This window comes from Oncorhynchus gorbuscha, unplaced genomic scaffold (genome assembly GCF_021184085.1).
Source record: "Oncorhynchus gorbuscha isolate QuinsamMale2020 ecotype Even-year unplaced genomic scaffold, OgorEven_v1.0 Un_scaffold_848, whole genome shotgun sequence".
Lineage (NCBI taxonomy): Eukaryota > Metazoa > Chordata > Actinopteri > Salmoniformes > Salmonidae > Oncorhynchus > Oncorhynchus gorbuscha.
In genome coordinates, this window is record NW_025745838.1 from 34,863 (window position 1) to 47,444 (window position 12,582).

Genomic DNA, 12,582 nt, shown 5'->3' on the forward strand with positions numbered 1-12,582 from the left:
ATGTATTGTATTGTAATATAATGTGGTGTAGTATAATGTATTGTAGGATAATGTGGTGTAGTATAATGTGGTGTAGTATGATGTATTGTAGTATAATGTATTGTAGTATAATGTATTGTAGTATAATGTATTGTATTGTAGTATAATGTGTTGTAGTATAATGTATTGTATTGTAGTATAATGTATTGTAGTATAATGTGGTGTAGTATAATGTGGTGTAGTATGATGTATTGTAGTATAATGTAGTGTAGTATGATGTATTGTAGTATAATGTATTGTAGTATGATGTATTGTATTGTAGTATAATGTATTGTAGTATAATGTATTGTATTGTAGTATAATGTGTTGTAGTATAATGTATTGTAGGATAATGTGTTGTAGTATAATGTGGTGTAGTATAATGTATTGTAGTATAATGTATTGTAGTATGATGTATTGTATTGTAGTATAATGTATTGTAGTATAATGTATTGTATTGTAGTATAATGTGTTGTAGTATAATGTATTGTAGGATAATGTGGTGTAGTATAATGTATTGTAGGATAATGTATTGTAGTATAATGTGCTGTAGTATAATGTGTTGTAGTATAATATATTGTAGTATAATGTATTGTATTGTAGTATAATATATTGGAGTATAATGTATTGTAGTTTAATGTATTGTAGTATAATGTGCTGTAGTATAATGTGCTGTAGTATAATGTGTTGTAGTTTAATGTATTGTATTGTAGTTTAATGTATTGTATTGTAGTATAATGTATTGTAGTATAATGTATTGTAGTATAATGTGTTGTAGTATAATGTGTTGTAGTTTAATGTATTGTATTGTAGTTTAATGTATTGTAGTATAATGTGTTGTAGTATAATGTGCTGTAGTATAATGTGTTGTAGTTTAATGTATTGTATTGTAGTATAATGTGTTGTATTATAGTGTAATGTGTTGTATTATAAAGTATTATAGTATAATGTGTTGTATTGTAGTATAATGTGCTGTATTATAATGTGCTGTATTATAATGTATTGTATTGTAGTATAATGTGTTGTAGTATAATGTGTTGTAGTATAATGTATTGTATTGTAGTTGAATGTATTGTAGTATGTGTTGTAGTATAATGTATTGTAGTATAATGTGTTGTATTATAGTGTATTTTAGTATAAAGTATTATAGTATAATGTGTTGTATTATAGTGTAATGTGTTGTATTATAGTGTATTGTAGTATAATGTATTTTAGTATAATGTGTTGTATTATAATGTAATGTGTTGTATTATAGTGTAATGTGTTGTATTATAGTGTAGTGTATTGTAGTATAATGTATTTTAGTATAATGTGTTGTATTATAGTGTAATGTGTTGTATTATAAAGTATTATAGTATAATGTGTTGTATTATAGTGTAATGTGTTGTATTATAAAGTATTATAGTATAATGTGTTGTATTATAGTGTAATGTGTTGTATTATAGTATAATGTGTTGTATTATAGTATAATGTGTTGTATTATAGTGTAATGTGTTGTATTATAAAGTATTATAGTATAATGTGTTGTATTATAGTGTAATGTGTTGTATTATAAAGTATTATAGTGTAATGTGTTGTATTATAGTGTAATGTGTTGTATTATAAAGTATTATAGTATAATGTGTTGTATTATAGTGTAATGTGTTGTATTATAGTGTAATGTGTTGTATTATAAAGTATTATAGTATAATGTGTTGTATTGTAGTATAATGTGCTGTATTATAATGTATTGTAGTATAATGTGTTCTAGTATAATGTGCTGTAGTATAATGTAATGTATTGTCTAATATTTTTTCTCTTTCTGTTCCATTTTAGACAAACAGCCCTTCACATTCAGGGCTTTCCCCAACACCAGGTCTGTCTGCCTGTCTGTCTGTCTGCGTGTCTGTCTGTCTGCCTGTCTGTCGGCCTCCTTCCCTCTGTCTGTCTGTGTATTTACACCATTATTCTCATGTAACATTGTAACTAAATTATATATATTCATTAACCGGTCTAATGGCCTGTATATATTCATTAACCAGTCTAATGGCCTGTATATATTCATTAACCAGTCTAATGGCCTGTATATATTAATTAACCAGTCTAATGGCCTGTATATATTCATTAACCAGTCTAATGGCCTGTATATATTAATTAACCAGTCTAATGGCCTGTATATATTAATTAACCAGTCTAATGGCCTGTATATATTCATTAACCAGTCTAATGGCTAATTAACCAGTCTAATGGCCTGTATATATTCATTAACCAGTCTAATGGCCTGTATATATTAATTAATGGCCTGTATATATTAATTAACCAGTCTAATGGCCTGTATATATTCATTAACCAGTCTAATGGCCTGTATATATTCATTAACCAGTCTAATGGCCTGTATATATTATATTAATTAACCAGTCTAATGGCCTGTATATATTCATTAACCTGTTGCTGATAACCTTCATTACTGCCCTACATTTCTCAGATCCACCACCCCCTTCTACACCTGCATTGCTTGCTGTTTGGGGGTTTTAGGCTGGGTTTCTGTACATCAGCTGATGTACGAAGGGCTATATAAATACATTTGATTTGATTAATTACTGTCCTACATTTGTCAGATCCATCACCCCAATGTAGAGAGGTGGGGGCGGGGTAGGCGGGCCTCTCTCACCCTCTAGAACCCTCCTATTCACCCACCTCCCCACGGCACGATGACGCCAAGCAGACAGACCTCAGTCTCTGGCGGTGAGAGCAATGCATCCTGGTTGTTGTTGTTTTTTTTACCAACATGACATGATCTACAAGGTTTTGTCTTTTTATCTGTTAAAATACCTTTTCATGTGGACATGTCCTTCGTCGTGTGGGTTTGAAAATACGACTGTTGGTTGCCAATATCGCTACATCCATTTAATGAAATGTACATTTATTGCGGGACACTTTACAAGTTGTCCTGCTCATATCATTATATTCTGTTAACGGTCCTGCTCTCGTCCGTCCTCCGTCCATTCCGTCTGTCATTCTCCCAGGGAGTGTCTGTCTGACTGACTCTCTGTCATTCTCCCAGGGATCTGACTGACTCTCTGTCATTCTCCCAGGGAGTGTCTGTCTGACTGACTGACTCTGTCATTCTCCCAGGGAGTGTCTGTCTGTCTGGGGTTTTGACTTGTCATTCTCCCAGGGAGTGTCTGTCTGTCTGACTGACTGACTCTCTGTCATTCTCCCAGGGAGTGTCTGTCTGACTGACCCTCTGTCATTCTCCCAGGGAGTGTCTGTCTGTCTGACTGACTCTGTCATTCTCCCAGGGAGTGTCCTGACTGTCATTCTCTGTCTGTCTGACTGACTCTCTGTCATTCTCCCAGGGAGTGTCTGTCTGACTGACTCTCTGTCATTCTCCCAGGGAGTGTCTGTCTGACTGACTCTGTCATTCTCCCAGGGAGTGTCTGTCTGTCTGCTGTCATTCTCCCAGGGAGTGTCTGTCTCTGACTCTGTCACTCTGACTCATTCTCTCCCAGGGAGTGTCTGTGTCTGTCCTGACTGACTGACTGTCATTCTCCCAGGGAGTGTCTCACTGACTGACTCCTGTCATTCTCCCTCTGTCATTCTCCCTGTCTGATGACTGTCATTCTCCCAGGGAGTGTCTGTCTGTCTGACTGACTCTCTGTCATTCTCCCAGGGAGTGTCTGTCTGTCTGACTGACTCTCTGTCATTTCCCTCCCTGAGGGTGTCTGTCTGTCTGACTGACTCTCTGTCATTCTCCCAGGGAGTGTCTGTCTGTCTTGTTGCTTCTCTGTCATTCTCCCCTGGAGTGTCTGTTGAACTGTCATTCATGCCCTGCGGCTGTCTGACTGACTGTCATTCTGGCAGAGAGCTGCTGTACATGGAGCTGGATCTCAGTCAGATTCTCCCGGTGGGTGTTTCCACCAACACCACTACGACTGTTGACTCTGTGCATGTCGCTGACTGACATCCATTTAATGAAATGTACATTTGTTGGCTCAAGTGTTTTGCTGGACAGTTTGGCTGGCTGGCAGGTTGATTGCTGGCTGGCAGGTTGGCTGTCTGCTGGCAGGTTGGCTGGCTGGCAGGTTGATTGGTTCTCTGTCATTCTCCCGGGTTGATTGTCTGGTCTGATTGGCTGGCTGTCATTCTCCCAGGTTGATTGGCTGGCTGGCAGGTTGGCTGGCAGGTTTGGCTGGCAGATTGGCTGGCAGATTGGCTGGCAGATTGGCTGGCTGGCAGGTTGGCTGGCAGATTGGCTGGTCTGCTGTCCCTGAGCTCAAATCTGTCATTCTCCCAGGGAGTGTCTGTCTGTCTGACTCTCTGTCATTCTCCCAGGGAGTGTCTGTCTGTCTGACTGACTCTCTGTCATTCTCCCAGGGAGTAGTGTCTGTCTGACTGACTCTGTCATTCTCCCAGTGAGTGTCTGTCTGACTGACTGACTCTTCTGGGACTGACTGTCATTCTCCCAGGGAACACTACTGACTGTCTGTCATTCTCCCAATAGGTGTTCATTTCATTCTCCCAGGAGTGTTTCTGACTGACTCTCTGTCATTCTCCCAGGGAGTTGTTGTCTGATTCTGACTGGCTCTGTCATTCTCCCAGGGAGTGTCTGTCTGCTGACTGACACACTGTCATTCTCCCAGGGAGTGTCTGTCTGTCTGACTGTCACACTGTCACTGACTTGTCATTCTCCCAGGGAGTGTCCACACACACTCTCTGTCATTCTCCCAGAGTGTCTGTGTCACTGAGTGTCTGTCTGTCTGAAACTCTGTCATTCTCCCAGGGAGTGTCTGTCTGTCTGACTCTCTGTCATTCTCCCAGGGAGTGTCTGTCTGACTGACCCTCTGTCATTCTCCCAGTGTCTGGGAGTGTCTGTCTGACTCTCTGTCATTCTCCCAGGGAGTGTCTGTCTGACTGACTGACTCTGTCATTCTCCCAGGGAGTGTCTCTGTCTGACTCTGTCATTCTCCCAGGGAGTGTCTGTCTGACTGACTCTGTCATTCTGACTGACTCTGTCATTCTCCCTGTCTGTCTGACTGACTCTGTCATTCTCCCAGGGAGTGTCTGTCTGACTCTCTGTCATTCTCCCAGGGAGTGTCTGTCTGACTGTCTGACTGACTCTGTCATTCTCCCAGGGAGTCTGTCTCTCTGTCTGTCTGTCTGACTGACTCTGTCATTCTCCCAGGGATTGTCTGTCTGACTGACTGAACTCTGTCATTCTCCCAGGGATTGTCTGTCTGCTCTGACTGACTACAGGGTCATTCTCCCAGGGAGTGTCTGTCTACTGACTGACTCTGTCATTCTCCCAGGGAGTGTCTGTCTGACTCTGTCATTATCCCTGACTGACTGTCATTCTCCCAGGGAGTGTCTGGCTCTGTCTGACCAGGGACAGGGCTCTGTCATTCTCCCAGGGAGCTCTGTCTACTGACTGTCTGTCATTCTCCCAGGGACATTAGGCTCTGGTCTGTCACTGATCTGTCTGTCATTCTCCCAGGGAGTGTCTGTCTGTCTGACTGACTCTCTGTCATTCTCCCAGGGAGATTCTTTAAGTTTCCTCCGGATGCTTCTGCCATGATGATGTCATCAGTCCTGGACAGGCGTCACCACACCGACCCCAGTGTGAACTACGTCAACATCCCCGTTAGCCCTGCGGCTAAAGCTAACAGAGCTGGCAGAGAGCTGCTGTACATGGAGCTGGATCTACAGCCAGAGCCCTACGGTGGGCCAGTTTCCACCAACACCACTACAGCGAGGGGTAACTCTGTGCAGCTGCGCAGACCCAGTAAGAACACCAACCCCTCTCAGATGGCCATTTTAGATAGGTGTTAACGGCTCTCCATGTTGGCTCAAGTGTTTTGCTGGCAGTTTGGCTGGCTGGCAGGTTGATTGGCTGGCTGGCAGGTTGGCTGGCTGGCAGGTTGGCTGGCTGGCAGGTTGATTGGTTGGCTGGCTGGCGGGTTGATTGGCTGGCGGGTTGATTGGCTGGCTGGCTGGCAGGTTGATTGGCTGGCTGGCAGGTTGGCTGGCAGGTTTGGCTGGCAGATTGGCTGGCTGGCAGGTTGGCTGGCAGATTGGCTGGCAGATTGGCTGGCTGGCAGGTTGGCTGGCAGATTGGCTGGTCTGCTGTCCCTTAGCTCAAATCTTGCTCTCAATCTCTATCCCAAATGGCACCCTATACCCTAAGTAGTGCACTACTTTAGACCAGAGCCCTATGGGCCCTTTAACACTAGACAATAGGGTGCTGTTGACTCTGGCTGTTTCCTAGCTGTCTAAAGGGACTACTCTCATCCCATTTCCTTAAATCCTTCAGACGTCCAATAGGTTTTGACTTTAGTGATGCTTCAACTCTTCTGTTGTTGTCTGGAGGAAATTCATTATAGGCTTAGACGGGCTTAGTTATGGGAGAAGAGAGCGACTGAGTCCCGCCACACACACACACACACTGGTCACACAGGGAACAGGGCACTGGTCACACACAGGGAACAGGGCTCACACACACACTGGTCACACACACACACACACACACACACACACACACACACACACACACACACACCACACAGGGTGTCAATGGGTCACCATGGAAACAGAGTATAATTGGTAGAAAATCACTCATTAAATCGTCGTGCTGAACACAGGGATTTATTTAACCGCTCGGACTCGCTGCACACAATCCTCTGCTTTATCAAATACAAAATGGGGTTTACGTCACAATGGACACCACTATTCCCTATACAGTACACTACTTTAGACCAGGGCCCACCACGGTGTTCTGATCAACAGTAGTGGACTATATAGGGAACAGGGCTCCATTAGGGCTCTGGTCTACTATACAGGGAACAGGGCTCCATTAGGGCTCTGGTCTACTATACAGGGAACAGGGCTCTGGTCTACTATACAGGGAACAGGGCTCTGGTCTACTATACAGGGAACAGGGCTCCATTAGGGCTCTGGCTCTACAGGGAACAGGGTCTACTATACAGGGAACAGGGCTCCATTAGGGCTCTGGTCTACTATACAGGGAACAGGGCTCCATTAGGGCTCTGGTCTACTATACAGGGAACAGGGCTCCATTAGGGCTCTAGGGCTCTGGTCTACTATACAGGGAACAGGGCTCCATTAGGGCTCTGGTCTACTATACAGGGAACAGGGCTCCATTAGGGCTCTGGTCTACTATACAGGGAACAGGGCTCCATTAGGGCTCTGGTCTACTATACAGGGAACAGGGCTCCATTAGGGCTCTGGTCTACTATACAGGGAACAGGGCTCCATTAGGGCTCTGGTCTACTATACAGGGAACAGGGCTCTGGTCTACTATACAGGGAACAGGGCTCCATTAGGGCTCTGGTCTACTATACAGGGAACAGGGCTCTGGTCTACTATACAGGGAACAGGGCTCTGGTCTACTATACAGGGAACAGGGCTCCATTAGGGCTCTGGTCTACTATACAGGGAACAGGGCTCCATTAGGGCTCTGGTCTACTATACAGGGAACAGGGCTCCATTAGGGCTCTGGTCTACTATACAGGGAACAGGGCTCTGGTCTACTATACAGGGAACAGGGGGCTCTGGTCTACTATACAGGGAACAGGGCTCCATTAGGGCTCTGGTCTACTATACAGGGAACGGCTCCACTATACAGGGAACAATTAGGGCTCTGGTCTACTATACAGGGAACAGGGCTCCATTAGGGCTCTGGTCTACTATACAGGGAACAGGGCTCCATTAGGGGCTCTGGTCTACTATACAGGGAACAGGGCTCCATTAGGGCTCTGGTCTACTATACAGGGAACAGGGCTCTGGTCTACTATACAGGGAACAGGGCTCTGGTCTACTATACAGGGAACAGGGCTCTGGCTCTGGTATACAGGGAACAGGGCTCCATTAGGGCTCTGGTCTACTATACAGGGAACAGGGCTCCATTAGGGCTCTGGTCTACTATACAGGGAACAGGGCTCCATTAGGGCTCTGGTCTACTATACAGGGAACAGGGCTCCATTAGGGCTCTGGTCTACTATACAGGGAACAGGGCTCCATTAGGGCTCTGGTCTACTATACAGGGAACAGGGCTCCATTAGGGCTCTGGTCTACTATACAGGGAACAGGGCTCCATTAGGGGCTCTGGTCTACTATACAGGGAACAGGGCTCCATTAGGGCTCTGGTCTACTATACAGGGAACAGGGCTCCATTAGGGCTCTGGTCTACTATACAGGGAACAGGGCTCCATACAGGGAACAGGGCTCTGGTCTACTATACAGGGAACAGGGCTCCATTAGGGCTCTGGTCTACTATACAGGGAACAGGGCTCCATTAGGGCTCTGGTCTACTATACAGGGAACAGGGCTCCATTAGGGCTCTGGTCTACTATACAGGGAACAGGGCTCCATTAGGGCTCTGGTCTACTATACAGGGAACAGGGCTCCATTAGGGCTCTGGTCTACTATACAGGGAACAGGGCTCCATTAGGGCTCTGGTCTACTATACAGGGAACAGGGCTCCATTAGGGCTCTGGTCTACTATACAGGGAACAGGGCTCCATTAGGGCTCTGGTCTACTATACAGGGAACAGGGCTCCATTAGGGCTCTGGTCTACTATACAGGGAACAGGGCTCTGGTCTACTATACAGGGAACAGGGCTCCATTAGGGCTCTGGTCTACTATACAGGGAACAGGGCTCCATTAGGGCTCTGGTCTACTATACAGGGAACAGGGCTCCATTAGGGCTCTGGTCTACTATACAGGGAACAGGGCTCCATTAGGGCTCTGGTCTACTATACAGGGAACAGGGCTCTGGTCTACTATACAGGGAACAGGGCTCTGGTCTACTATACAGGGAACAGGGCTCCATTAGGGCTCTGGTCTACTATACAGGGAACAGGGCTCCATTACAGGGAACAGGGGGCTCTGGTCTACTATACAGGGAACAGGGCTCCATTAGGGCTCTGGTCTACTATACAGGGAACAGGGCTCCATTAGGGCTCTGGTCTACTATACAGGGAAAGGGCTCCAGGGCTCTGGTCTACTATACAGGGAACAGGGCTCCATTAGGGCTCTGGTCTACTATACAGGGAACAGGGCTCCATTAGGGCTCTGGTCTACTATACAGGGAACAGGGCTCCATTAGGGGCTCTGGTCTACTATACAGGGAACAGGGCTCCATTAGGGGGCTCTGGTCTACTATACAGGGAACAGGGCTCCATTAGGGCTCTGGTCTACTATACAGGGAACAGGGCTCCATTAGGGCTCTGGTCTACTATACAGGGAACAGGGCTCCATTAGGGCTCTGGTCTACTATACAGGGAACAGGGCTCCATTAGGGCTCTGGTCATTAGGGCTCTACTATACAGGGAACAGGGCTCCATTAGGGCTCTGGTCTACTATACAGGGAACAGGGCTCCATTAGGGCTCTGGTCTACTATACAGGGAACAGGGCTCTGGTCTACTATACAGGGAACAGGGCTCTGGTCTACTATACAGGGAACAGGGCTCCATTAGGGCTCTGGTCTACTATACAGGGAACAGGGCTCCATTAGGGCTCTGGTCTACTATACAGGGAACAGGGCTCCATTAGGGCTCTGGTCTACTATACAGGGAACAGGGCTCCATTAGGGCTCTGGTCTACTATACAGGGAACAGGGCTCCATTAGGGCTCTGGTCTACTATACAGGGAACAGGGCTCCATTAGGGCTCTGGTCTACTATACAGGGAACAGGGCTCTGGTCTACTATACAGGGAACAGGGCTCCATTAGGGCTCTGGTCTACTATACAGGGAACAGGGCTCCATTAGGGCTCTGGTCTACTATACAGGGAACAGGGCTCCATTAGGGCTCTGGTCTACTATACAGGGAACAGGGCTCCATTAGGGCTCTGGTCTACTATACAGGGAACAGGGCTCCATTAGGGCTCTGGTCTACTATACAGGGAACAGGGCTCCATTAGGGCTCTGGTCTACTATACAGGGAACAGGGCTCCATTAGGGCTCTGGTCTACTATACAGGGAACAGGGCTCCATTAGGGCTCTGGTCTACTATACAGGGAACAGGGCTCCATTAGGGCTCTGGTCTACTATACAGGGAACAGGGCTCCATTAGGGCTCTGGTCTACTATACAGGGAACAGGGCTCCATTAGGGCTCTGGTCTACTATACAGGGAACAGGGCTCCATTAGGGCTCTGGTCTACTATACAGGGAACAGGGCTCCAGGGCTCCATTAGGGCTCTGGTCTACTATACAGGGAACAGGGCTCCATTAGGGCTCTGGTCTACTATACAGGGAACAGGGCTCCATTAGGGCTCTGGTCTACTATACAGGGAACAGGGCTCCATTAGGGCTCTGGTCTACTATACAGGGAACAGGGCTCCATTAGGGCTCTGGTCTACTATACAGGGAACAGGGCTCCATTAGGGCTCTGGTCTACTATACAGGGAACAGGGCTCCATTAGGGCTCTGGTCTACTATACAGGGAACAGGGCTCCATTAGGGCTCTGGTCTACTATACAGGGAACAGGGCTCCATTAGGGCTCTGGTCTACTATACAGGGAACAGGGCTCCATTAGGGCTCTGGTCTACTATACAGGGAACAGGGCTCCATTAGGGCTCTGGTCTACTATACAGGGAACAGGGCTCCATTAGGGCTCTGGTCTACTATACAGGGAACAGGGCTCCATTAGGGCTCTGGTCTACTATACAGGGAACAGGGCTCCATTAGGGCTCTGGTCTACTATACAGGGAACAGGGCTCCATTAGGGCTCTGGTCTACTATACAGGGAACAGGGCTCCATTAGGGCTCTGGTCTACTATACAGGGAACAGGGCTCCATTAGGGCTCTGGTCTACTATACAGGGAACAGGGCTCCATTAGGGCTCTGGTCTACTATACAGGGAACAGGGCTCCATTAGGGCTCTGGTCTACTATACAGGGAACAGGGCTCCATTAGGGCTCTGGTCTACTATACAGGGAACAGGGCTCTGTTTGGGGATACTTTCAATGATGATGATATTGCTGTGGGTTGTTTTCCCAGTAGAATGATGCAGAGACGGCTATTCTAGCAACTCTCAGACTACCTGGATTGTCTAGTCCAGTGCTGTCCAATCCTCTTCCTGGAGATCTACTGTCCTGTAGGTTTTCAGTCCAACCCTCTTCCTGGAGATCTACTGTCCTGTGGGTTTTCAGTCCAACCCTCTTCCTGGAGATCTACTGTCCTGTAGGTTTTCAGTCCAACCCTCAGGAAGAGGGATTTCAGTCCAACCCTCTTCCTGGAGATCTACTGTCCTGTAGGTTTTCAGTCCAACCCTCAGGAAGAGGGTTTTCAGTCCAACCCTCTTCCTGGAGATCTACTGTCCTGTAGGTTTTCAGTCCAACCTTCTTCCTGGAGATCTACTGTCCTGTAGGTCTTCAGTCCAACCCTCTTCCTGGAGATCTACTGTCCTGTAGGTTTTTCAGTCCAACCCTCAGTAGATCTCCAGGAAGAGGGTTGGACTGATAACCTACAGGACAGTAGATCTCCAGGAAGAGGGTTGGCCAGCCCTGACCTAGTTATTGTGATGATGTTTAAGTCGCTCTGGATAAGAGCGTCTGCTAAATGACTTAAATGTAAATGTAATGTTTGACACACAGGACAGTAGATCTCCAGGAAGAGGGTTGGCCAGCCCTGACCTAGTTATTGTGATGATGTTTGACACACAGGACAGTAGATCTCCAGGAAGAGGGTTGGCCAGCCCTGACCTAGTTATTGTGATGATGTTTGACACACAGGACAGTAGATCTCCAGGAAGAGGGTTGGCCTGCCCTGCCCTAGTTATTGTGATGATATTTGCGTCCCAAATGGCAGTCTATTCCCTTTATAGTGCCATGTTTTAGGACCAAGATCCACAGGGCTTCAGAATCTCCTGAAAGAGCCACAAGATGGCGCTGTAATGTTTCACTACTACCAAATCCTACTTCCTGTGTTCAATTTCAATCTGAACTGAATGAATTCATGATGATTAACTATAATGATGCAGTCGATGACCCCCTGCGTGGGACGACATTAAAGGTTTTATTAAAACAATGTAACGGCATTTACATCTGAACAAATCCCCAGTAAAGAAGACATCAGAAATGGAAAAGTTGTTCAAAACGACATTGGAGCGTTTTCAACAAACACTGTTAATCAGATCAAAGTCAAGACAGAAGTACATCTATTGATAAGACAGAGCAGAGTTGGACTGAACCATTATGGAGTTGGACTGAACCATTACATCCACGGAGTTGGACTGAACCATTATGGAGTTGGACTGAACCATTACATCCACGGAGTTGGACTGAACCATTATGGAGTTGGACTGAACCATTACATCCATGGAGTTGGACTGAACCATTATAGAGTTGGACTGAACCATTACATCCATGGAGTTGGACTGAACCATTATGGAGTTGGACTCAACCATTATGGAGTTGGACTGAACCATTACATCCACGGAGTTGGACTGAACCATTATGGAGTTGGACTGAACCATTACATCCATGGAGTTGGACTGAACCATTATGGAGTTGGACTGAACCATTACATCCATGGAGTTGGACTGAACCATTACATCCACGGA

General features: G+C 46.1%; 1 protein-coding gene across 1 annotated transcript in view; it reads left to right on the forward strand.

The window, feature by feature from the left end:
* The window catches only part of LOC124020537 (protein Dok-7-like), a gene marked incomplete at its 5' end in the record, with an annotated part of 46,679 nt that overhangs the window by 29,117 nt on the left and 4,980 nt on the right, over nt 1–12,582 (forward strand). The window contains one exon of the mRNA XM_046335775.1: nt 1,834–1,873. Within this exon, the coding sequence (XP_046191731.1) occupies nt 1,834–1,873 (40 nt within the window). The remainder of the gene's footprint in view (nt 1–1,833; nt 1,874–12,582) is intronic.